Raw genomic sequence first — 25,924 nt, 5'->3', positions numbered from 1 at the left:
TGAACAAGTGTGACATCAGAAAAGGACGGGTTTCTGGGTTAACACCTGAAGCTGCACTTTGATCCATACCAACTGAAGAAACAAACAAAAACGTCACAGGTCTGGGATGCTCGGAACACTGTACCACCCCCCAACACTTACATTTATCTGGAGGCAGATTTCCAAGGTGAGGGGACAGGGTGGTTTATCCATCTGATACTGAACCCTCCAGAGTAGGGTCATGACTGGAGGATGCTGATTCAGCCTTTGTCCAGAATATGCTGAGACATGGAGATCCACTTCTCACACCAAGAACGGAGCGGATGGGACCCGTCAGTCACATCCGTACTTCAAGTCTCCAGAGCCCGGGCACCTGGCACACAACTGCCCACTCTCCCTCCCGCACACAGGCTCAGCAATCCTTCTACTTTCACGTTTGGGGTTTTGTTCCAACCAAGGGTGAGCAAGGGGAGAACACCGCCCCTCGAGGCCAGAACTGTCTGTGTCTGCCTGTCTTAGGCTGCCACTGTTAATTCTGTAACGTCCCGGTCATTATAGACAGGGACCTGGCTACATCCAGGAAGTTGTAATAACCCTGTTTGCCCTGAGGTGACCACCTCTAGCCCTGCCCAGTAGCCAGAGGCCAGGACTGATGCACATGGCAGAGGAGTGGAACCAGCTCTCTGGGTCAGGGCCTGGCCCGGGAGGGGGTGGGGCGTTCAGTGGCTGAGCCCTTGCCAAGCGAGCGCTCATCTCAAGCACTGGGAAGGAAAAAAAAAATGAGAGGAGACTACACTGTCACCATCCTAAAGGCTTGGGATTTACAGCTCCAATTCTGGGCAAGAGGGGTGGGTGAGAATGTGGAGCAGGTGAGGGAAGCACAGCTACTTAATAATGAATCACTCAGACAGTGAGTGGGCTCCGGGGGCAGATTTGTCTAATAGCAATGTTCTTTGAGTTTTGGCCACTGCATGGATAGACAGGGAAGGGGAAGGATGAGGTCCAGGGTCTCTCAGCATGGCACAGGATACACACGCACTAACACACTTTGCGGATGCCCAAAGTGACAGTGCCATAAACACTATTTCTGGCCTCACACAGGGTAACGGTATGCCCCTCCTTGGCAGCATTTCAGACTCAGCAGGAGCCCGAGGGAGATCCTTCCCTGGGTTCTTGTGTCACAAATCAGAACACAGGGCTATTCTTCCCTTGGAGCAGCACTCAGCAAAACCTGCTCCCCAACCCCTCACTTCCAGTCATCCCCAGGGGCTCCCCTGTACCAGGAGCAGTGCAATCGCCTCCCCAACCCCACCCAACTGTTGCTGCAGACAGCAGGGCTACTGCCTGCCTGCCTCACAGCCCCCATGATGGAACATTCTGCAAGGAGGTGTAGCCAACCAAGCTGGCTCTCCTCAGCCCAGCAGAGCTGGGAAGAAACTCATTAAACCTTCCTAATGACAAACGCTCCAGCAGGCGGCTGGTGGGGAGAGCGATTGCTCCAGAAACCAGCCAGATGGGAGCAGGCTCAGGTGATTGTTTATGAGTCTCAGCGTGGAGTTGGGGGTGGGGGCTCCCTTGGGATTCAGCCTTATTTTGCAGGTCCCCAAGCTTTGCCACCTTGGCCACCCCCACAATCCAGGCTGGTCCCACTAAGTGAGGGGGCCGTGGGTGGGAGAACCACTTCTACATCTAAATGACTCTCAATAGCCCCCATCCCAGGCCATGGCAGAGGCAGCTGCGGAGGTGAAAGTGGACAGGCAGGCCACACTCGCAGCTGTCCACCCTGGCAGGGCCCCTCCCCCTGCCCCAGGCATCCTCTCAGCTCCACAACAGCCAGTGGAAGCCGAACTCTGCTCCCCACTCTGTTCCTCTGCTCAGCCCCTTCCGCCAGGATCTCTGCTGACAGCGGCACCTGGTATTAGCCCACTTCCAGGGGGCTTATGTTACCATGGTAACAGCAGCTGCAGAGGGTGCTGGGTCTGGCGGCAGGACCCAGAAACAAACTGTTGGAAGTGCTCCAGGTGACAGGGATACAGGCATCAGGATGCTGGGTGTGATTTGTTCTAATCTGACAGTGGCTTGTGTGTATGAGGGTGGGGAACGGGTGAAGAGCACCCAGCACCGAGGGGCCTCAGCCTGGCTCCCCCAGGAACAACTGGCAGGTCCACTGGCTCCATTCCCAACCTGCTGAATGGAGGCCGTCAGGTTAGCGAGGTGGGGCCCCTGCATCCTGGGACAGGCCCTGGGGAGGGCATGGCACACCCTGCATGGTCTGGGGCTGGAAGGTGCCCCATGGCCCTGATAGTCCTATAACTGGGAAGAACGCCCACAGGACCACCCCGGTACAGAAAAAGGGAGGTTCCAGGGCACGAAGAACAGTGTGAACAACTTGGGATGATGGACAATGATCCCCTCTCTGCATGACGGTGCCCACACCTCACCAGGCAAGAAATGAGACACAGGACGGCAGAGCAGTGGTTCCAGGTTTAATGGGGGAGCAAGGGGTGCTGCACTGCCGCCCAAAGGGCCTGCAGCTGGGCGGCTGGCACAGAGCATTTGCTTTTTGCAACTAAACAGAGGAATGGGGCAAACCGAGAACCCAGCAACTCAGGCCTTGCTGCCTGCCTGCCTCTGGGACCTGGGGGATAGGTCACCCCCACTCCCCTGGGTCTGGGAGCCTCCCGACCCCCATTGCCCTTTGAAGTCAGTTACTTCAGGGGAGTCTGGCGGGGAGAGCCCCACCTGCAGGTAGAACAGGGAGCGGAAGCCCAGAGCTCCCAATCTCTAAGAGCCCCCCTTCAGCCATTTTGGAAACAATAAATACTGTGTGACGGTAGCAGGGAGGAGCACTCACTGGCCAGCGGGCAGCAGGGGAGCTGGTGGGTCCCGCGGCCCTGCCCCACCCTGCAGGCCAGCCTGGGCCGCCCACACTCCTCACTCGGTGCGTAGGATGATGTGGATACCAGAATCCGTGAATACGGGCCCGCTCATCTCCCCTGTCCGCAGCGCAAATGAGGCGTCTTCAAATGGCTTCTGCATCTGACCTAGGAACCACAAGGGACAATGGAGAGGAAGGGTTCAGCGAGTCAGTGCAGGGCCAGAAGGAGGCAGGTGAGTCGAGCCACAGCAGATGCGGCTCCCGCCTGTACCCACCCCTATTCATCCATCACTGAGTTTATGGCCTGTCATGGAGCAGAGCTGCAGCCTAGCCGGAGGTGGCAAGGCCATTAGGAGCCCTGGGAAGCCCGAGGACAGCATGAGGGATGGCAGGCAGAGCCGCTGCCACCATTATGCATTTAGAGGCGCATTTTGGTGATGAACTCCTCTCCCTGGGCCTGGCTCCCCACACGGGCACATCATCTGCCCCACAGGCCTCCTGGGGTGGGTGAGGGCGGGACTCCCCCTCTTTGGCAGAGGTCTGAATACCATAGCCCACCCCGGGGCCTGTAGACCCTGAGGACTGAGGAAGGCCAGCAGAGAGGAAGAAAGGGGGAGAGGAGAAAGGAGGTGGTGGGAGGAGGCAGCCAGGCCACCGTGGCTCCCTGATTTCCTTTGTCCTGGACAGATGGGCCTAAACTCAGGGCTGCTGACCTGCCCCCTCCCCTGGCCCTGGTTTCCTCACTTGTGAGACTGGAGAGGAGATTCTGGGGGACTCAGCTCAATAGCCCTGACAAAAGGGAATGCTAACAACAGGATGGAACCAACCTTTATGGGCCCTGATGGGGACAACTGTGCAAAGACACACAGACCCTGGGAGGGAATGACATCAGAAAGAAGGCTGTGCTGCCCCTACTCTCTCCTGGCTGCTAGCTCCCCAGGCAGGGCAGCCGCAACAGCCTGAGGAAGGGACTGTGCTGCCACCTGGTGGGCTGGGAAGCCCTGTGTGACAAGGGCCACACTCCTGAAAACCCACAGGCTCCTCCCAGCCTCTACTGCCCTCCTGGCTGCAGGTGGTCCTCGCCTAGGGTAGGGTGGTGCCCTTTCCTTGCCCACCTCTGCTGAAGGCACCCAGGTCTCCCCTGGCCTTGGCCGAGCTGCAGTCGCTGAACTGTGAGGCCAGAGACTCAAAGTCTTCCTCTCCCGACTTGATCTTCTGGATGTAGCCTGCGGGGACAGGAAAAAGAGCCCCACGTCAGGGGCAGGGCAGAAGGCCATCCCCAAGGGGGATGTAAGCCCTCCTCTGACCACTGTGCATGCTCCTCACAGACACTGCAGGCCACAAGCGCTCCCTGCACTCACGCAGTCATGAAGAGGTGCCTTCCACGTGCGTGCCCAGGGACACAACCAACCCTGTCACCCATTTGCATGTACCTGTGCCTGTGATCCTACAGTGATACTGATGGCCAAGCCAGTCTCCCCCTCTCCCCTCCCTCTCTCTCTCTCTCACACACACACACACACACCCCGACCTCTTCCCATCCCCCAACACACAATACTTAGGAGGAAAATCTACCTCCAAGTTACAACAGGGAGTAAGAACAGGAGATGGGAGACCGAAGGGATGGCGGACCCCACAGCAGGAGGCTCACCCAGCCCCAGGGTAGTCTGAGAAGGTTTAGGACAGGCAGGAGGCCAGGGTACGAGCCCAGGTCTGCCACAGAGGCCAGCCAAGCCCTCACCTTTGGGCCTCAGTTCTCACTCGGGACAGGGGAGACAAGCCCTGAGATCACTGGAGCATTGAGAAGAGAACCCAAGGGGACTCCAAGGGATGCTGTGTCAGCCCTGTGCACGGGGGGTCCCATAGGCAAGAGACACGGCTCTTCTCCAGCTGCCCTGACAGGTGTCTGGCAGAGCCCCAGATGTGCAGTCCAAACCAGCCCCACTGGACCACAATTCTCCTGGAGGGAGAGGAAGCCAGGGGCAAGGGAGGAAGGAAAAGGACCCCAGCAGAGGGGAGTGAGAGGGCAGTGCCAAGAATCTGGGTGACTCAGGTTTTGGAGCAGAACGTGTAAGATCTGAACACGTGTGCACAAATATGTGTGTGTGTGCGCACTAGGGGTGAGGGTGTGCAGTGTAAGTATGCAGCATGTGTCAGAGTGTACTGGTGTCCAGGCACGGGTGTAACCGTATGTGCGCACACGCATATGTGCGCCAGGTAGGGAGGAGCTGCCTGTCGCCTTCCTGAGTCCAGGCAGTCCCTGAGGTGGCCAGGAGTCTGTGACACAGATATAGGACAGTCTATCCTGTCCTCCCTTCATGACCCTCCAGCTTGACAAGCAGCCTTGGCACATGTGAGCATTCTGGCCATATCCTTCCCAAGTTCCCAGGGCAATGGCCCCGGACCCTGGAGCAGCCCTTGGTGATCTTGGATCCTGTACCACTTTCCTGCCTGGCCCAGCAGTTGCTCTGTGGAGTGCACCAGGGACGATACCCACTCCACCCATCTGGCTGGGCAACTGGGCACCAGCCCACAGCTGCCATTGTCTCAAGATGTAAGGGTTACCCAACACATTTTTGCCTTTGCAAAATCACCAACACTTCCACCAATTAATTCCACCGACCTACACAAAGCCAAAATGCCTGTCAGCCAGCCCGGAGTAACCACCTCTGACACACCCACCTGGTGCCGGCTTGAGCCCCATGGGGATCTTGCTGGATCTGCCTCAGGTTCCTGTGGGATGCGAATGCCACCCTAATAAAGACGACTGGCACCAAAGTAGAAACCGTGTGACTGAGAGAGCATGAATGTTGTTACTGTGTGGCAAAACACGTCATGGCAGTGACTTCCACATTGATCTGCACACTGCCAGAGCATACAGCTCAACTGCACCTGCATCATCACCTGCATCTGTCTCCCAGACTGCCAATCTTGCCAGCGTGCTACTGTGACACACAGCACAGTACCAGGCAATGAGTGAGGTGCTGACAAAGTTGCCTCTACTCCTCTCTGCTCTGCCCATCCCTGGAGGCGCTGCCTGATGCCTGTCAGACAAGCACGTTGGCCATACAAGGCTCCTCCCTGCTCCCTGTTTGGGCTTCATGGAATACCCAGGTCTGGCTGGAACCCACCCTCCTAGGCTACCAAGGGGTCCCCTTGTGCCAATGCATCCATCAGCAACTCTGAGCTGAACCAGACATCCCTAGTTACCCTCCTCTCCTCTTCTTTCTGGCTTTCTGAGTGTACCCCAGCCTTAGCCGTACAGCACCAAGTTTCCCCACCTCTCGATCTGAGTGGACCACAGTCAGCCAGTCAAGGAATCCTGATGCACAGTGCCCCTGGGTACCTGCCTGCTGGCAGCAGAACTGCATGCAGAAGCCCAGCACCCACAGAGCTAAGCCCACAGCCTTCCCTGTACAAGTGTCACCTTACTGCACCCCGCAGCAGCTGGGGCCACAGGGATCCCTAAGACTGAACTGCCTAGGGCTTTCTCAAACACATTCAGTGTGTAAGCCATTTCCACCTAAAAATGAATAAGAGCCACGCTTTGACCTCACAGTTCACATCACCCAGATCAACCTGACAAACCAGCTCTCTTAGAATATGTTCTGTTTTGATGGAGCCTCACTCAAATTTTTTAAAAAATCTTTTTCATCCCAAGTTTTCCTTCTTTTGACAATGACCTGAAAGTGGTCGGTTCCATGTGTCCCCTCAGCAGCTCAGTCTACACATGCCCCTACCACGATGATGTCACTCCTACTCCTGCCCCACCCCACTGCCTCCACCTCCAGGCCTTTTCTTAGTTCTGCTGGGCACCAGCCTATGTCTTCTGGTCTTTCCTGCAAGCGTCCCAAAGCCCCTACTGCGTGAGGTGCCCTCTGTGGATGCTGCATTTACCACTGTCCTGTGTGAGGTGCCCTCTGTGGATGCTGCATTTACCACTGTCCTGTGTGTGTGTGTGTGTGTGTGTGTGTGTGTGTGTGTGTGTCGAGGACAGGGGCTGGGTCGACTTTGTTCATCACTATCCCTGCCGGCACCCAGCAGTGTACCCAAAACAGGTATTCTCCGGTGTCCAAGGAATTCATGAATTAACAAGACAGAAAAGGCCACAGGGAAGGAGGGAAAAGGGAACCACCACTGGAATCTCCTGACTTCTGTACCTGAACCTTAAGTGTCAATGTGGAGGCCAGACTTCCTGGGCCTCCTCCAGGAGTAGGCCCTGCCTCACTGATTGCAACTACACCCGTCTCAAATCTGATCAACAGGGCTCCAGCCAGGGAGGGCTCTCACTGAGAACTACCCAGACCCAGGGCAGACTCTCCAGGAACAGGGGCCTTCTCCCTGCTTCAGGGTGTTCAGGAGTCCCTGAAATTGCATGCAAAACATAAGAAGACACATCTCCGCTGGCAGCTCTAGGCTGGCCTGCTCACAGCATATCCCTGAGACCTAGAAGGACTCCAACTGCTGGGTTCAAATCCCAGCTCTGCTGCTTCTGAGCTCTGCATGTCTGGTAGGTCCGCCTCTTTGAATCTCACACTCACTGCCCTATAAAATGGGGTAATAAGAAGTAAGGAGTAAATGACCACTGGAGCAATGGCTGGTGCAGAGAAAGTCATTCACAGATAGGAGCTGAATGTTGGTGTCCCCAAATGCATAAAATGAAGCCCTAGCCTCCAGTGTGACTGTGTTGGGAGGCAGGGGCCTCTAACAGAGTAATTAGTGTTTTTATAAGAATAGACACTGACAGGTGTGGTGGCATGTGCCTGTAGTCCCATCTATGTGGGAAGATCACTTGAGCCCAGGAGTTCCACACCAGCCTCAGCAAGGCAGCAAGACTTCCTCTCAAAAGGAAAAAAAGGAGACTCTTCTTTCTCTCTCTCTCTCTCTGCACTAGCACTAAGGAAAGGTCATGTGAGGACTCATCAAGAAGACAGCTGCCGGGGGCTGGGGCTCGGGCTCGGGCTCAGCAGTAGCGCGCTCACCTAGCACGTGTGAGGCCCTGGATTCGATCCACAGCACATAAAAATAAATAAATAAAGTACAGGTATTGAAAAAAAAAAAAAAAAAAGAAGATGACAGATGTCCGTAAGCCAAGAGAGGCCTTGCTAAGAACCAAGCTTCCATCAGGCTGGAACCCGATCTGGGCCTTCTGCTCTCCAGACCGTGAGAGGATAAATTTCTATTGTTGAAGCCACCCAGTCTAGTCTCTTGTTATGGCAACCTGAGCTGATATGCCATAGATACTTAAGAGAGAGTGAATGAATAAATGGATGACCCCCTGAACCTAAAAAGATTTAATTAGAGACAAACTTCCCACGTTCCCATCACATCCTATAGGCTCCTTCCAGTCCAAGAACCTTAGGGGAAAGGGTCTGCTCAGGGAAACAGGTGACAGGATGAGGTCTGCTGTCCCAGAAGACCAAGGATCCAGCAGGTGGGATCGCCTGAGACTAATAGGCTGGAAGGATGCCACTGACCCCGGGGAACACCAAGCCACAGAAGCTCACTGACCCTTGAGCCTTGGAAAGGGTACGTGAGAAGGAGTGCTACTCGTTCTCTGAGCCTCGGGTCCTGGGCAAACAGGAGGGTCTTGGAACAATGGGGAACAGAAAATGAGGGCCTGTCCATGGTCTGGCCTCTTCAGACAAGGACACCAACAATGACACCCGGCTGGGCCTTGGATTCCTGACAGTCTCTGGCTGTAGCCCAACAGTTACAGGAGAACCAATGCTGGGAAAAGTAGCCTCAGCAGAAATGTAGAGGCACTGGTTCTGCTGTGGGCAGTCTGTCCTCAGGGTGGAGAGGAAACACCAGCTCTAAATGGGCACCGATGACACTCATTACCCGGCAAGATGGGGCAGGCACTGCCCAAATCATCATCTCCTGATGACCTGGAACAAGCCCAGGATGGGGAAGAACATTCACTTTCCTGGGACAGAAAACAAGGCCTGGATGCCCGACACTTGCTGACACGACACAGAAGTGTCTGGTTCCCCAGTGCACTCTGGCTAGGGTCATCTCACCGATCCTCCAGCTGACCACCAAGGGTCTTGTCTCAGTCTGAGAACACAGTGAAGCAAGGATAGGAGAAGGAGGTCATGGTCCAAGGTCAGTGGAGGGTCTCTGGCTGAGCCACTAGGCCTCCTGCATCCCTGCTCAAATCTCTTTCCAGGGGCTTCAGGACAGCAACAGGGGCTGCCCATGAACACAGAACCTGTTCTGGCCTGAGCTTCCCCACAGCATGTGCCGAATGACTGGGACCAAGAGAGAGCCCATGACTACTGGATTTTCATGGCCACCCTGGCCCTGTTCTACAGGTCAGCAAATGAGGCTCTCATAATGAAGACACTTGCTCTGTTCCACAGGCTGGCCTGGAACCAGACCTGCAAGGGTCGGTCCTACGGTCCTGACCTTACATCACCTTCTCCTGAATACCTAATCCCTGCCCACCTATCCATCACCAAGTCCTCCTAATTCTGTCTCCTAAACATCTCTAGAATTTGCTCCCCTTCACTTCTAATCCCACCCCACCCCCAAGTTCAAATCACATTGTCTCTAGCTGCAATTACTCCCACAGCTTCCATGGGGCCCTCCTGAACAGACAGGCGTGGAATTCCTGCTGCCATTCCCAACTGAGTCCGTGTCTACTTAAAGTTAGGCCAAGGGCCCAACTGCTTGGTATCTTCAGACATCCCGCAGGATCCCCACCAACCACAAGGGAAGACACGACACTCTCACCTGCCATGCCCACACCTGTGCCCTCTTACCATCCCCACCTGCCTCAGACCTCTCTCACTGGGATCACCTCACACATCTGTCTCCAGCCTGGCTCCTCTGCTGAACCCCAGGCCCTTTCCCAGTCTCTTCCTTAGCCCCAAAGATTTAATGAGTTCCTCCCAGACTGGGCCTCTTCCCAAGTGCCCTCTACTGGAGATAGTACCTCTGTCATTCCATCTCCAAACGCCCATCTCCTCTTGGTCACTTATGGAGTGCAGGGGCCTCAGAACAGGGCACGCTAGCGCTGGGACGACTTAAGAGGTCATCCTATAATTCCTTCTAGCCACTTCCTCCTAGTGCCCTGGGGCAGCCAGACCCCCCTCAAAACTCAGCCTGGGTTCTGAGCCTTCTGGCTTCCCGACCCTTCACATTCCAGCCACACAGATCTTTCCTGAAGGCACAGCACCGGGGCCCGTCTCCTGGTTCCACGTGACCTGTGCTTCCTGCTGCCTCCAGGATGGATCCAAACCCCTCACCTCACTCAGGACCCTCCTCCCCTAGCTGGGTTCTGCCCCTGAAGGGTTTCATGCCCCTCTAGTCCTCCTGTACAATTTTCCCCAGATTTCTGGCTACACCCTAGCCCCCTCCATTATTTCTGCCCTGTCCTCTGCCAGGAATCCTCCTTGCTTGCCACTGGCCCACATGGTTCAAAGAGCTGTGTCTATCTGACAGAACTTCCTTTTACATCCCCACCCAAGATGATTACCACCAGGACACGTAGCTTCTGAACGCCTAAAGTGAAGCTGATGAGAATGAGAAACCATTTTTAATTTTATTTCATTTTAATTAGTTTAAACAGAAATAGCTGTATATAGTAGTGGTTGCCACACTGAGAGCTCCAGTCCAAGGTTCTGCCAACTATGGCCCACAGGACAAATTCTGCCTGGTTTGGTAAATGAGGCTTTCCCAGCACACAGCCACAGCCATGTGTTTACATATTGTCCACAGCTACTATGGAGTTTCAAGGCAGAGCTGGCAAAAACTGCATGGTCCACAAAACCTAAACTACACACAGTCTTTGCTAACCTTGCTTACAGACTATAGTGGTGACACAGATCAGGGTTGGGTACAACTTCCTCCCCAGGTCAGAGTAAACCCACCATCTCTGAATGCTTGTTCTACACTAGGCATTCACTTACATCATCTGAGTTAATCACAGCAACCCTGCAGGGCAGGAAGCTGTGATCCCCATTTTATAGGTGGGGAAACTGAGACTCGGTCAGCAAACTCACACAGTCAAGGTCACACAGCTAATAATGGAAGAGATTAGATCTGTAATCAAGTTTTGAATCTGTGGCCAGTGTTCTTGAATGACTAGGCTTAGTTGCTGGGTGCAGGAAAGTGTCAGGGACCAGAACCTTTACAGACTAGGGAAAAGGAACCCTAGGATTAGAAAGGAAAAAAAAAAAAAAAACAATCAAAACAACAATCAAAAAACCTGACTCCCTCCCTAATCTCAGGGGAAACAGGATTACCTTTTTCCCCTGTTCTAGGGGTATGTCTTTGCACACATACCCACCACAGGAACTAAATAATTCAGACTTGGGGATGGCACCAGAAGATCTAAGAAATGACTATCTCCCAAATTAACAACGAAAGTACAGAGAACATGTGGAATGTAGCTTTTGATTAGCCTCTTTAAAAACACCCTGTTTCCCCTGAGGGGAAAAATCACAACCCCTGGACAGGAGTCCCCAGTGTTTCTCTTCTCAAGGCACTGCTGCTATCTAAACCTAGATGTGCCAGCCCGAAGGCTGGTCCTCTGCCCCTATCCCAAGGCTCACCTTCAAATGCCACAGAGCAGAGAGAGGTGGTCATTTGAACCAAGCTTATGTCACATACAGGCACTTCTGTGTAGGCCAAGGATATACCCGACAGCGGAACCAGGCTGGAGTGGAAGGTCTGATGTGACCTGAGAGGACTCCCTCCCAAGAAAGACCCTGCCCCAGCCCAGCTCACCATTGATCAGTTCCAGGGCCTCCTCCTTGGTCCGGGTGATCTTCTCCTGCCGCCAGGACGAGGGCCGCCTTGACTGACTATGCTTAACCAGCAGGTGTGAGCAGCGGACCCTGGCAGGCTCCCCCTGCCCATTTTTGCTGCCACTGCTGCTGTTGCCACTGGGTCGCTCCCATTGGCTGGCGTTAGTGATGTGATTGAAGTAGTATACCCGGCCTGGAGGGGAGGACAGGAAGGATCTCAGCTGGAGCTATGATCACAGGATGTCACCCTGGGCCCCTGACCAAAAACCAGGACAAGGACTGGCTTATGTGATGCCTTCACACAGCAAACCCACTGTGTGCCCACATGTGCCACAGGCTCTGAAGATGTAACCAACATGTTAGCTCCCACAGAGCTAACACTGTATGTGGGGCCAAACAAGCATTAAACAAGCAAGACAAAATAATCAGCCAATGACAACTTCAGGAAGGAAAATAACCCAGAGTAACAAAAGAAGGGAAGGAGAGATTAGGGAGAATTTGCGATCAGCAGCCAAAACACCTGAGTTTAAATCTGGCTCAGCCACTACCCACTGCATGATCTATCTTCCCTGGGCATCAGTTTTCTCACCTGTAAAATGAAGAGCACCTGTCTACAATGCTGACTAAGTTCAACATCTGTAAATTGCCTAGGAGAGTCTGGCATATATTAAGAGTATAACAGCTTTTATTTTCTCCATTGCACAGATGACAAAACTGAGGCCTCACCCTCTGCATCTCTGGTAACAGGTAATGTTTCCTACACATTTATTCTGCTCTAGACACATAGAGAGGAGATAGGAATTGAACTCAGGTGTACCACAACCAAAAGCTCTGCTTTTAACTCCCTACCCAATGTCCTATGATGCAAGCTAGGAAACAGCATTATTGGGGACCAGATGGTATGCAGGTGTCGAGGAGCATGAAAGAATGAAGATTGCAAATAAAAAACTTAAAGGAAGGACCCAGTAGACTCTGGGTATCACTCCAAGGGCCAAGAATTTGCCTGGGCTACATAGTGGACTTAGCACTGTGAAGGGCAGGATCATCCATCAAGAAGGCTGTAAGGGTTGCACTGAGCAGAAATGCAAGAATGGGACCAGAAGCAGGGTGTAGTGGCACAAGCCTGTAATTCCAGTGACTCAGGAGGCTGAGGCAGGAAGATCACAAGTTCGAGGCCAGCTTTAGCAACTGAGTAAGACCCTGTCTCAAAAAAGAAAAAATATGGGGTGAAGCTCAGTGATAAAGCACCCCTGGGTTCAATCCTCAGTACTGTAGGGAAAAAAAAAGAATAGACCCAGAGCTGGGCACAGTAGCAAGTTTATGCTGGAGGTTGTAGTCACACATCAGCTGCAGCAGGCTTGGCAAGAGCATGAATTCTGGGGGTAAATCCAGTGGAGCCACTGACTGAAACCTTAGCAATGCCTCAGTTTTCTCATCTGCAAAATGGGATCAAGAGAATAAGGACATCAAAACTCATGGAATTACTGTGAGAAGTCAATGTATGCAAAATTTTCACCAGAGCACCTGGTGTTCAATAAATAAGAATTATTATTGTGACTATGATTACTATGGGCTCTGGAGGAAGCAAAGTGATCCTGGACCTACCCAGAGATGCTGGATCAGCTTTTGCAGCTTTGGCAGTGAAGCAAGAGGTGGGCTTTGGAGGCAGACTGACTGGGGTAGAACCAGCCCCCAATCCTTAAAATGCATGATTTTGGACCTGTTCCTTAAGTGTCCTAGGCTCAGTTTCCTCACTTTTAAAATGGGAGTAATAACTACCCATCCCTCAGAGTTATGGCAATTCAGAGAACTTAAATACTTAAAGCACTAGACACGATGCTTGGCGCTCAGATGCATGCCCAATTATCAACACTATTATTGTGGCAAACCCCACAATATCAGGCCCCACAATATCAGCCATCCTCAGATCATCACTGGCCGACATTGCAGACTCAGCAGTAGGGGTAGATGGTAGGGGCGTTAGCAGGAGTAAGTTGTGGATATGCGGCATGGCAAGATCCTGAGGCCACGCCCTTTGCACGGTATTGGGGTGTCTTCCTCCCAAAGGTACGGTACCCTCAGATCCAGGGGGTTGAAGAGACTTCCCCCGACAGCGTCAGGTGCATCAGGCCGAAACGCATCAGCCGGGCCGGCAGGACCACGGCTATTGCCTGGGAAGTGCCATGGGATCCCAGGTCCCTCACTCGCCCCGCCCACTGCCTCGGTTTCCTCGGGTCCCAGCTCCTAGGACTCATAGCCCGCACAGGGCGGGTTGGGGCCGTTACCCGGGGGACGGTGTGAGGGGACAAGATCCCACGGGAGGAAGGTGGCGCCGCCGCGTCCGAGGGGGAAGCTCGAGCCCTGCTTCCGCGGGCTCGCGCGACCCCGCCCCAGCCCCGACCCCCGCGGCACCTGAGCTGCGGCTCATGCGCTTCTCCCAGCCGGGCGGCAGCTTCTCCTCGTCCGCCATCTTCCCTCCTGCCGCAGCGCCTGCTCCGCCTCCGTTGCACCGCCTGTCGCCCGCGCCCGCCCACTGCCGCTGCCGATTGGTTCTACGCGCCCCGCACCGGTTCCTGGTTACGACGCACATTGGACATTCCAACCGTCCCGGCTAGCTCTCTGGCTTCCTATTGGGCAGAAGTGAAGGTAGGCGTACCCACCCACGATTTATCTGGGCCCCGCCTCCTCCCTCCTAAGTGGTGGGGAAGGGACACGAACCCGCCCTTTTCAACGCCCTTCGGTAAGCACCAAAAAAGTCCCGACCCGTTCTTGGCGCTCTTCGCCCCGGAGCCCACCCGGGAAAGATAAAGACCTTATTGGTTGGCTACTGCAGCACCAGTTCCCTCCTTCATTAACAGTTTCCGGAAGCCTGCCAGCCCCCAGGCGGAAGCGTCCGGCTGGTGTGGAGATAACTGGGGAACCTCCACTTAGTACTTGGAAGGAGACCGCCTTTGCAGTTGCCACAGCAACGCAGTTGTCTTGGTGACGAGTAGCTAGATGCCTAATTTTGGCTCCTCCATCCTCCCTCTTCCCACCTGACTTTTCCAGATGTCCAAAAGGAACCTAGCCCTTTTGTAGTTTTTATAAGGCTATTTCCCAATGCTACCGACCCAAACATTTCCATGCCTTTTGTAACCTACTTACTTCAACTTACTCCCTCTTAATCTGGCTCCTACCTCCATCCCGGGTGACTAGTGGGTGATAGCACTGCCACTCAGATGAGGGCATAGGAGCAGGTGTGGGTGGGAAGAGGATGAGCTGTTTGAGCACAAACATAATAAAGTCCTGGGCTGGGATACAGCTCAGTGGTAAAATGCTTGCCTAGCTTGCAGGATGTCCTGGGTCCAATTCCCAGGTGGCCAAAAGAATGATAAGTTTTAGTTGGTATTTGCTGGGTGAAAAAAAAAGTACAGCATAGCAACCGTAGTATGTATGAAAACATACCACCACCACCAAAAAAAAAAAAAAAATCAAAACTAAAAATGAATAAACAGATCACTTATGAAAAGTTATCTATTATAAAGCAGAAAATAGCAAGCAGCTGAACAGCATTATTAAGAGTATAATTATCTCAGTTGTGTAAGAACTATAAGCTTATAACAGAAAATTTCTGGATTAATTAAAACTGCTGGTGTGATGTGGTGAAGGAGGAAATGGGGGACTTAATTTTCACATAATAGTTTGGTTTCATATAGGTGTATCAACATAACAATCTATTTTTTTAATGTTTATTTTTTAGTTGTAGTTGGACACCATACGTTTATTTTATTTATTTTTAATGTGGTGCTGATGATCGAACCCAGGGCCTTGGACCTGCTAGGTGAGTGCTCTACTGCTGAGCCACAACTCCAGCCCGACAATCTTTTCTTTTTAAAGACATCTTTAGACTTAGGGCAGAGTTGCAAAAGTAGTGTGTCATAGGGCTGGGTGTATGGCTCAGTGATAGAGCACTGTCTAGAATGTGAGGTCCTGGGTTCTTTCTCCAGCACTGGGGGGGGGTGCCGGGTGGGAGAAAATTCATACATAATGATAGAACAGAGGTTCTCAACCAGGATGTTTTGTTCCTCAAGGAACATTTGCCAACATTTTTTTTTTTTAATTTACCACTTCTTTAATATTTTGCCAATATCTTTTTTAATAATATATTTTTTTAGTTTTTTTTAGGTGGACACAATATCTTTATTTTTTATTTTAATGAGGACCGAACCCAGCACTCTACACATACCAGGTGAGTACGCTACCGCTTGAGCCACATCCCTAGCTCTTGCCAATATCTTAAGACACTTTCAATTGTCACAAAAACAGGGAGGGCTGGGTCGGATCCCTAGCATCAAAAAAAGAAACAAATAAAGATCCCCCTCTACTACCCATTTATATAAGTAAAACAATAAATAAATAAAACCAAGCAAAGAAAAATACTAATTAAAAAGATTGGGACAGAGGATTTAAATGGAAAGATATCTACATAAGCATACAAAAAAGCAAGCTGCACACCACTTGTAATCCCAGCAGCTCAGGAGGCTGTGGCAGGAGGATCTCAAAGACAGCTTCAGCAAAAGCAAGGAACTAAGCAACTCAGTAAGACCCTTTTGCTAAATAAAATACAAAATAGAGCTGGGGATGTGGCTCAGTGATTGAGTGCTCCCGAGTTCAATCTACAGGACCAAAAAAAAAAAAAAAAGCAAGCTGCTACATGGTAATGCGTATTGCAGAATGTATAATGATTCTATTGTATGAAAACTTTACCTTGCTATTTCATAAAATTCCTACATTCACTCAGATATGTAATGATTTCCAGAAGCAGGAGAGATGGAATTAAGAAATAAGAAAACAAATTCTTTTTTTCTTTCTTGAGAATTTTAATATTTATTTTTTAGTTTTCGGCAGAAACAGCATCTTTGTATGTGGTGCTGAGGATCGAATCCTGGCCGCATGCATGCCAGGCGAGTGCACTACCGCTTGAGCTACATCCCCAGCCCAGAAAACAAATTCTTGTTTTGAGTTTTTCTTATGAGCATATTAGTCTTTTTTTTTTCTTCCATGCTGGGGAGCAAACCTAGGGCCCTGTGCACACCTAAGCATGCACTCTACCAGTGAGTTACATCCCCAGCTCATAGCAGAATCATCTTCTGAAAACAAAATTTAAGAATATATAAATTCATTAAAAAAGGCCTGCCCTCAGGAGAATGGGGTAAGGAGAATGGTTTTACTATTAGCTTATATACTTATAAGCTGATTTGAAATTAAAGAACACCTTGTTAGATCTGTCATATAATTTTTAAAAATTTAAAAAAATATAAAATATTTAAAATATTCTTGTGGAGCTGGGGATGTGGCTTAAGCGGTAGTGCTCACCTGGCATGCGTGCAGCCCGGGTTCGATCCTCAGCACCACATACAAACAAAGATGTTGTGTCCGCCGAAAAAACTAAGAAATAAATATTAAAAAAATTCTCTCTCTCAAAAAAAATAAATTTTTGTTTTGAACTGGACTCGGTGGCATCTGCCTATAATCCCAGCAGCTCAGAGGCTGAGGTAGGAGGATTGCAAGTTCAAAGCCAGCCTCGGGAACTTAGCAAGACCCTCAGCAACTTAGTGAGACCCTGTCTCAAAACAAAAAATAAAAGGGGCTGGGGATGTGGCTCAGTGGTTAAGTTTTTTTGGGGGGAGGGTGGGTAATGGAGACTGAATCCAGGGCTCTATACCACTGAGCTACACTCCCAGACCTTTTTAATATTTATTTATTTATTTAGTTGTAGTTGAACACAATACCTTTATTTTATTTATTTATTTTTATGTGGTGCTGAGGATAGAATGTAGGGACTCGCACATGCTAGGCGAGTGCTCTACCGCTGAACCACAATCACAGCCCTCTCCCCAAGCCTTTTTATATTTTATTTAGAGACAGGGCTTTACTGAGTTGCTCAGGGCCTTGCTAAATTGCTGAGGCTGGTTTTAAACTTCAGTCCTTATGTCTCAACCTTCTAAGCTGCTGGGATATAGGCTCCCACCACTGCACCCAGCCCTTTTTATTTTGAGACAAGGTCTCACTACATTGTAGAGGCTAGCCTCAAACTTGCAATCTCTCTGCCTTAGCCTCCCAAGGCACTGGGATTATAGACATGTACCACCTGGCCCCTTTTAGAGAAGGAACCTGAGGATCAGAGGTATAACATCTGAATTGTTAAACCCTGTGCCACACTGCCTTGTTTTGTCCACTATGATCTCATTTTTGTCTTTAAAAGAAGTGCCAGGAATTATGAATGCTTACACATGCTATATCTCATCGCTTTACAACATACCAGTGAAGTAGACATGAAATAATACCAGTTTAGGAATAGGGATAGGGAAAAGGAGGCCACCTGTTTTCTACTGCTGTAAATGAACACCAGAGGCTGGGTAATCTGTAAACTAACAGTTTATTCAGCTCTTGGTTTTGTTGTGAGGACTAGGGTTGAGGGGCTTTTTAGGGGGTTCTGTAGAATCTCCAGATAATAAGGAATCAAGAGTTTTTGCAACAGACCCACTCTTGACATAACCCATTAATCCATGAATAGATTAATTAATCCAGGAAAACAGCCCTAATGATCTAATCATTTCTTAAATACCTCAGCTTATAATACATTGAAATGGAGATTAAATTTCAACGTAAGTTTTGGTGGGGACATTCAAACCATAGCAAAGGCTTAGAGGGAGGTTAAGTAACTTGTCCAGTGTTACCAGGTTTTTGGTGGCGGAGCTGACATTCCACCCATGGTTTGTCTGAATCTAGAGCCTGTGTTACTAACATTACTACTAAATCTGACCTTATGTGGGAGCTCTATGGTCTATTAGGGTAACAAGACTCCCAGGGCCTCTTGCCTGCAGAGAACCACAATAAACCCCATAGCTCAGGGCACCTAGTCACCTCTGTCATTGATCCAGTCATCCTAAGCTCTCATTAAGCAGCCGTTTCCGTTTATCAACAGTAATGGAGGACAAATACATAAGATAGCTCTCAAACACAGATGGCAACAAAGCAGTATCTAAGTCTTTATTAATGTGAGTTTTTAAAAACAAATATCCATACCAGTGTGAGAGGTGAGCTTGGGACAAGAGGCTAAGTCAGAGGGGAAGGAATTCTGCTCTATTGGTAATAAAGCTCCAGGTTCATCCCATCATGGATTTCATCTGAAGTAAAGTGTTAAGGAGTCTTCACTGGGGGTTCCATCACCATCCCTCATCTACTCACAGCTAGATCCAGTGCCCTAAAGACTCAGTACAAGGCTAAGGAAGTCATTTTGGACTGGGTTAATTTTGACTGAGGGGAAAAAAAACAATCAATGAAAACTTTTTTTTTTTTAAGAAAGTTCGGAGAACCACAGTAAACTCCACAGCTCAGGGCTCCCACTCTGCCTAACAGACTTGCCTGAGTTTCACCCTCCTGACCTCCTAACAGGTGGAGCTCAGTAATATGTTGAACCTGAGTGACAAAGTCCTTCTAAGCCAAGTCAAACGAATTCACCAATAAACCACCCTCCTCCCCAATGAATTCCGTAACAACTATTTTCTCAGTGCTTACCATGTACCATATTCTAAGTTAATACCTATGAACTTAATATCAAACGTGCTTCAATACAGAACCAAGAGAACCAGGGATGGGTATGTAGACTCTTCCTCAAGAAGTCACACAAAGGATACAGTCCCCCAGAGACACGTGGTCCTTAAAAATCGTGTACCTATGGAAATAGAGACCTTTCAGAAAAAAGCCTAGAAAACTCTACCCCTAGAGGCAGGCTGAGCCCAGCGCTCCCCCACCCAAACCCTTCTGGCCTAGTCCCCAGTCCAGCCGGCAGCCCCACCACTGCACTCACCACTTCTTAAGAACAATCTTGTTCCAACGGGTGCCAGTTTGAGCCGCGATCAGTTTCTTAAGGTCCCCGATGGTGTCATCGGTGCTGGACGCAGCGAAGTTAAGGCAAATGGAAGGGAGAGGTAGAACGAGGAAGATGACATTCTAGGGCTGAGTGCACTACACTCTGCCGGGAGCCCATCCGCCCGCTCTCCTGGGTTTACCTAGAACCACCCTACAACACAGTCCGGGCTGCCTGCCTCACGCTAAGCACCCCCAGCGAGCACTGCCTCTCGGGCCGTCGGTGGATACTTGCACTTTACGCGGACTTTCTTCCCCAGACGGTCGTTGCAAACAACCTCGATCATCCTGACCGGAGCTACGCGGGGTGGGAGGGAGGACAGCGGTCAGGACTTCTGGGGCCTCCCAGGTCCCAGAAGGCCCATGGTACAAATCTCCTAGGTCCCAGGCCTAAGACCCCGGCCTGGGTCTTCTGCTCACCTCCTCTAACCCCCAGACCTGAGTCCCCTTGGGCCCCAAGTACCAAGTCCCAGGACCCGGGATCCCAGACAGCAGCGCTTCCGCCACTTCACGTAGCCTCAAGGCCAGGCCCCAAGGCTCCCGGATTCACCTCCCGCCGACTCGCGGACCCTCGGCGGCGACTGCCGGCCGCTGCCCGCGACTCAGGGCTTCTCACTTGACCCGCTCACCTCGAGACGCCTGGAACCTGAAGACGCCACAACCTCTCCGCTCGAGCGCTGAAGCTCAGCCGAAGTCGATGCTGGGAACCGGAAGCGGAAGTGCGAGACCGCCAGCGCCCTCTCTTGTGTTCCGGGTACCTGTTAGAGTTGGGTCTTTTTCTTCAGGGTTCCGGGCCCGTTTGGGTCCTGCGGTTCATCCCCGCGGCTTTAGGGTTCAGAAACTGGGTAGTCGGAAGCCTGAGGTAGGAACAGGGTAGCGGTGGGCACGGAACCGGGGACGAGCTTAACGGAGTCAGAGGTCAGGGGCCGACGCCCAGCCGGTAGGAAGCCGTTGTTTAAAGCCCCTTCGCCGTGGGTAGACCCAGTCAGCTGGTGGAAACTCCAGAGGGTGGCCCGGCGGCCTCTGGATGACCTCCAGTTCCTGAGCGCGAGGAAGCCTCGCCACAGCGTTAGGGCCACCGGGCAGAGGGTGCCCAGCCCTGCAGTCGTCCTGTCCCCGCCCCCGCATTCAGAACTCATAACCTCTTGCTCACCCCCCCCCACCTCTGTTGGTCGCGACTGCTCCGCGGAGTCAGGGGTCACAGACTCCATCCCACAAGCGAAGCCCCATCCTGGAATGGAGACCCTGTCGCGCACTAGCAATTCCTACTAGGAAGCTGAAAACCGCACAATCGTAAAATCTTTTGCTTTTGTGTTTTCCAGGAGCATTTTGTGTCTTATTCAAGCGTCATGAGGGCTGGTGGGACAGGACCCCACCCCCCAAATTCAACCAGCTTCTGCCAGTGGACCTGAAAGATAATTCCTTTTCAGCAGACAAAATTCCGAGCCTAAATTGATTCATTCTGAGAGGAAGCCACCGCTTTTCAACCTACCCAATCCACCTTCTCAAACTAGAATGTGAGATTAGGTAGAAGCTGAGAGGCCATCCTATGGAAACTGCAGATTCTATGTGCTCTGGTTTGGATATTAGAGAGTGTCTTACAAGGATTGTTGGAAATTTGGTCCTCGGTGTGGTGATGTTGGGAAGTGGTGGAACCTTTAAAAGGTTGAGCCTAGTAGGAGGTGATTAGGTTATTGAGGTAGTAATGCTAGTCTAGAAGAGTATGTTAGTTCCCTTCAGAGTGGACTGTTATGAAAGAGTGAGCCTATCCAAGTATGTTGAGACATTCTTATAATTCCAACTACTTGAGAGGCCAAGACAGAAGGATCACAAATTCAAGGCCAGTCTGGGCAATTTAGTGAGGCCCTGCCTCAAAATAAAGAAGGATGAGGCTAGTGGCAGTGGCTCTTGGCTGTAATCCCAGCCACTCAGGAGGCTGAGGCAGGAGGATCAAAAGTTCGAGGCCAGCCTCAGCACCTTAAGCAACTTAGTAAGACTCTGTCTCAAAATTAAAAGAACTAGGGATATAGCTCAGTGGTAACTGCCCCTGGATTCCATCCCTAGTATGGGAAAAAAAAAAAAAAAGAGGGGGGAGGACTAGTGGTAGAGCACTTGCCTAGCATGGATAAGGCCTTGGGTTCAATCCCCAGTACCATCAAGGAAATAAAAACAACCAACAAAACACAACCCGCAATGTGATAGCATCACAGTTTTTTTTTTTACAGGCATGGTAGTACATACCTCTGAAAGACCAAGGTTTGTTGTCGGAGATTAAAATGCACACACACAGATAGCAGTGACACAGATGAAGCACTTTACTGCAAGCTGGTGCTAGCTTATATAGGAAGAGAGAGTCAGTTATCTTAAACCAGGAAGCTCCCTGGGCCAATCATAGTAAAGGTCAGGTCATCACCTACAGTGCAGTCATGTCCACCCTGCATAAGATTAATGGGGGGGGGGGGCTGGAGATGTGGCTCAAGCGGTAGCGCGCTCGCCTGGCAAGCGTGCAGCCCAGGTTCGATCCTCAGCACCACATACCAACAAAGATGTTGTGTCTGCCAAGAACTAAAAAATAAATATTAAAAAATTCTCTCTCTCACTCTCTTTAAAGAAAAAAAAAAAAGATTAATGGGGGGCATGAACTGTCCACGTGTACGGAAGACGGGAGGGCCAATTAGAAGGTTTTCAAAACAACTTGTTATCCGCCCACTGGCAACTTGCCTGTTGCCATGTTGCATAGGGGCTCCTTATCTGAAAGGCCCCGGGAGATCTAGCTGCCCAATGGCAATTTGCCCACCACCATGTTTGAAAGGCCTGGGGAGTTCTCAGGGAGACTCCCAACAACCTCCACACTGCTTGGGACACCAGGTTGGGAAGATCACTTAAGCCCTGGAGTTTGAGATAAGTCTGGGCAATTTAACAACCCCCTTCCTCCCCCCAAAAAAGAGTTTGCAGAAGAATGGATAGATTAAGAGAGGCTGGAAGTTTGAGGGTAAGGTAAGGGGATTGATACATCTGGAGAAGTTTGAAAGCAACATGTCTGTGTTCACATAGAAATACTGGGTTACACAGGTCCTTGACAGTCCTTACCACTAGATGGTGGAATTGCTGAGTGTGATTTTCTTTTTAATACTTTTTGGTGTTTTACAGATTTTTTTTTGTTTTAAAGAGAGAGTGAGAGAGAGAGGGGGACAGAGAGAGAGAAATAATTTTAACATTTATTCATTTTTTCTTAGTTCTTGGCGGACACAACATCCCTGTTTTTGTATGTGGTGCTGAGGATCGAACCCGGGCCGCACGCATGCCAGCGAGCGAGCCACCGCTTGAGCCACATCCCCAGCCCCTTTTACAGATTTTTAACACGAACACATTTTATTTTATAAGAGTAAATTTTTCTATGTGTTTATTTTGAAGATCGCTCAAGGGGTTTGGGATATAGCGTCAGTGACAAAGTGCTTGCCTATCAGACATGAGGCCCTGGATTCAATCCCCAACACCACACACACAAAATACAGCTCACTGAAGCTGTTGTCATGCTGAGCCGTAGGCTGGGGCAATAGGTTGTGGGGACTGCTGCGATGAGAAGACGAACATTAAGCCTGGGATTGATGAGGGCTTGGGCTCCATGGAGACAGGTGAGGGTCTACTGAGGAGTGGGTGTGGGCAATGGGAAGTCCCTGAATGAGACTGCCACAACTGCAGAACTCCTTCCCTGGACCCAAGTGGTATGACAGGCACCCCAAGAGACAGTGTGTCACCTAGTGTGACTCCTCCTCAAATCTTGGTAATGCTAATTCTGGGATGCCTGTGCAGGGACCTGGCTGCAACTGCCCTTTGAGGCAACCCCATCATGCTGTCTGTCAGAGCTACTCCTTCTGGGGGAGTTGGATATTTCTCAGAAGGTGGAGACTGGCTCATGACCCAGGGAGCAAGTTGGGCAGGCCCCTGATACCCTTGTTTCCTCCTTTCTGATCCAGAAGGAAGTTATACATGTGTTTCTTTACCTGACCTACCTTCCTCCCCTTCACCCCCATGTGCTGGTGGTCCAGTAGATGGTTTTTAGGATCCCCTATACCTGAGCCAGGGGCATAGTTGATTGGGTTCTGCCAAACAAAAAGGCAATGCCCCACCCACAATTCACCAGAAGTAAAATAATCTTAGGGATGAAGAAGATCCCTTTCCCAAACATCTGAGTATCTCTGCAAGTCTTAATGATACAGCAGTGAACAAAACCAATGCCATATTTAGGATTTTTAATTCTTTGCTTTTTTGGGGGGGCGGATACTGGGGATTGAATTCAGGGACACTCAGCCATTGAGCCACATTTCTAGCCCTATTTTGTATTTTATTTAGAGACAGGATCTCTCTGAGTTGCTTATCGCCTTGCTTTTGCTGAAGCTGGCTTTGAACTTAAGATCCTTTCTCTGCCGCTGGGATTATTGGCAAGTGCCACTGCACCTGGCTTTTGGCTTTTTTTTTTTTTAAAGCAGTGCTGGGGGGCTGGGAATGTGGCTCAAGTGGTAGTGCGCTTGCCTCGCATGCATGCGGCCTGGGTTGGATCCTCAGTACCACATACAAACAAAGATGTTGTGTCCGCTGAAAACTAAAAAATAAATACTAAAAAAAAAAAAAAAAAAAATTCTAAAGCAGTGCCGGGTAATTACCACCACGGAGTACTGTGATAATGGCAGAGGCTCAGCACCAGAAGGTTCTGACCCTGCAGTTCTAGCAAGTGATTCGACCTCTAAGCTTCAGCTTCTGCCTGGTAGTATCAACCACCATGGTTATGGAAATAAAGTGAGCTGATACTGGTAAAAACACTCAAACAGAATGAGCACTCAGCAGAAAAGTACAGCTATTTTGCACTTTTATTACTTTTTCTTAACCAATAAGCTAAGCAAAGGAGTTGTAATTTTCAGTGTTCCAGGTCCAGAGAAGAGCCTCAAACTTTTTAGTTAGCAATGCTTTGGGCTTCAACTAACAGAAAGCTTACAGTTGCTTAAGCTGATTATTTTTCTCATAACAAAAATTCTGGAAACAGGGAGCACCTGAAGCAGCAACTCAGGGATATCTGAGGTTTTCTTTGTGCATTTCTTTTGGTCTTTCCCTCCACAATCACAAGAATGATTGCCAAAACATGAAGCATTTTATCTGCACTCTTGTTTGAAGAAAAATATCAAAGGGGTTTGTAGTGTAAATACACATTTGTGGGCTGGGGCTGTAGCTCAGAGGCAGAGCGCTTGCCTAGCATGCCAGAGGCACTGGGTTCGATCCTCAGCACCACATAAAAATAAACAAAATAAAGACATGCTGTCCATCTACAACTACAGTTTTTTTTAAAAAAAATACACATTTGGAACTTATTTTTTAAAGGTATTACTTGCACAAGGTAGAAAATGTGAGCAGCATAAAAGGCAATACAGCAGCACATGGTCCCCTAACCCTCCCACAGCAAATGCCATTAAAACTAAAAACAGTCTCTGCATCCTCAAATGTGTTATCAGGAGCCTCCTAAGAAAATGATAAATCTTTCAGACACCATAATACATTTCAATAAGAAATAGACTTTGTATTTTCAAGCACTGTACAACATTTCAGATTATGTCAGAGGTTTGATAAACAACTTGTTTTCCACACAGGGCTTTTCTTTTTCTTTTTTTGGTCACAGTGGGGATTAAACCCAAGGTTTTGCAAATGCTAGACAAGTGCTGTACCCCTGAGTCACACGAGCAGCCAAGCCCCCTTATAGGCCTTTATGTATAAAGTAAAAGACATAATAGTTTGCATTTTATTGAAAGAATGTGAATCCATGTGTGTATATCAAACTATACACACTGCTTTTGTTTTTATTATTATTTTTATTTGAGTTACTGGGAATTGAACTCAGGGCCTTGCCCATACTAAGCACTCAGCTACACCCCTAGTCACTCCAGTTTTTAATTTGATTTTATTTTTCTAGTACTGGGGATCAAACCCAGGGGCCCTCTACCACTGGGCTAAATCCCCAATCCTTTTTAGTTTTGTTTTTGAGACAAGGTCTCACTAAGTTGCCCAGTATGGCTCTGAACTGGTGTCTCCCTGTCTCAGCCTCTTGAATTGCTGGGATTATAGTAGTGCACACCTTGTGCCTGGCTGAAAAAGTCCATTTCTAACATAATGACAACACTGTTATTGATCTTGGACATTTTGAGAACCACCACAGTAAGTGACAATCTCTTTAGGGCAGGGACTATATTATTTCCCACTGTATTCAGAGTTAACATCACTAAACTTGCAATACAGTAAGTCCCTGAGAGGCTACAGGAATGATGGCAATCCTAGGTTCTGGTAGTTTTCCAGCATCACATGACTATACATAACATCATGTACAGGTTTCTCTGAATTAGATCCAGGAAACTCC

The 25,924-nt window shown here is 49.9% G+C and overlaps 2 protein-coding genes across 2 annotated transcripts; both read right to left on the bottom strand.

The window, feature by feature from the left end:
* Positions 1-2,452: 2,452 nt before the first annotated feature.
* Positions 2,453-14,183, bottom strand: Pin1 (peptidylprolyl cis/trans isomerase, NIMA-interacting 1). The gene is made up of 4 exons (XM_005336113.4): positions 14,026-14,183; positions 11,594-11,806; positions 3,973-4,083; positions 2,453-3,023 (listed from the first exon to the last, which is right to left on the bottom strand). The coding sequence occupies exons 1-4, from the start codon at positions 14,081-14,083 to the stop codon at positions 2,914-2,916; spliced, it is 492 nt and encodes a 163-aa protein (XP_005336170.2). The 5' UTR covers positions 14,084-14,183; the 3' UTR covers positions 2,453-2,913.
* Positions 14,184-18,620: 4,437 nt separating this feature from the next.
* On the bottom strand, positions 18,621-20,296 carry Ubl5 (ubiquitin like 5). Its single transcript, XM_005336112.5, has 5 exons — positions 20,154-20,296; positions 19,756-19,822; positions 19,466-19,549; positions 19,293-19,330; positions 18,621-18,782 (listed from the first exon to the last, which is right to left on the bottom strand). The coding sequence occupies exons 2-5, from the start codon at positions 19,809-19,811 to the stop codon at positions 18,739-18,741; spliced, it is 222 nt and encodes a 73-aa protein (XP_005336169.1). The 5' UTR covers positions 19,812-19,822; positions 20,154-20,296; the 3' UTR covers positions 18,621-18,738.
* Between the last annotated feature and the right edge of the window lie 5,628 nt (positions 20,297-25,924).

The sequence above is a fragment of the Ictidomys tridecemlineatus genome, chromosome 2 (genome assembly GCF_052094955.1).
Source record: "Ictidomys tridecemlineatus isolate mIctTri1 chromosome 2, mIctTri1.hap1, whole genome shotgun sequence".
Taxonomy (NCBI): Eukaryota; Metazoa; Chordata; class Mammalia; order Rodentia; family Sciuridae; genus Ictidomys; species Ictidomys tridecemlineatus.
This window is presented reverse-complemented; position numbering and strand designations above follow the sequence as displayed.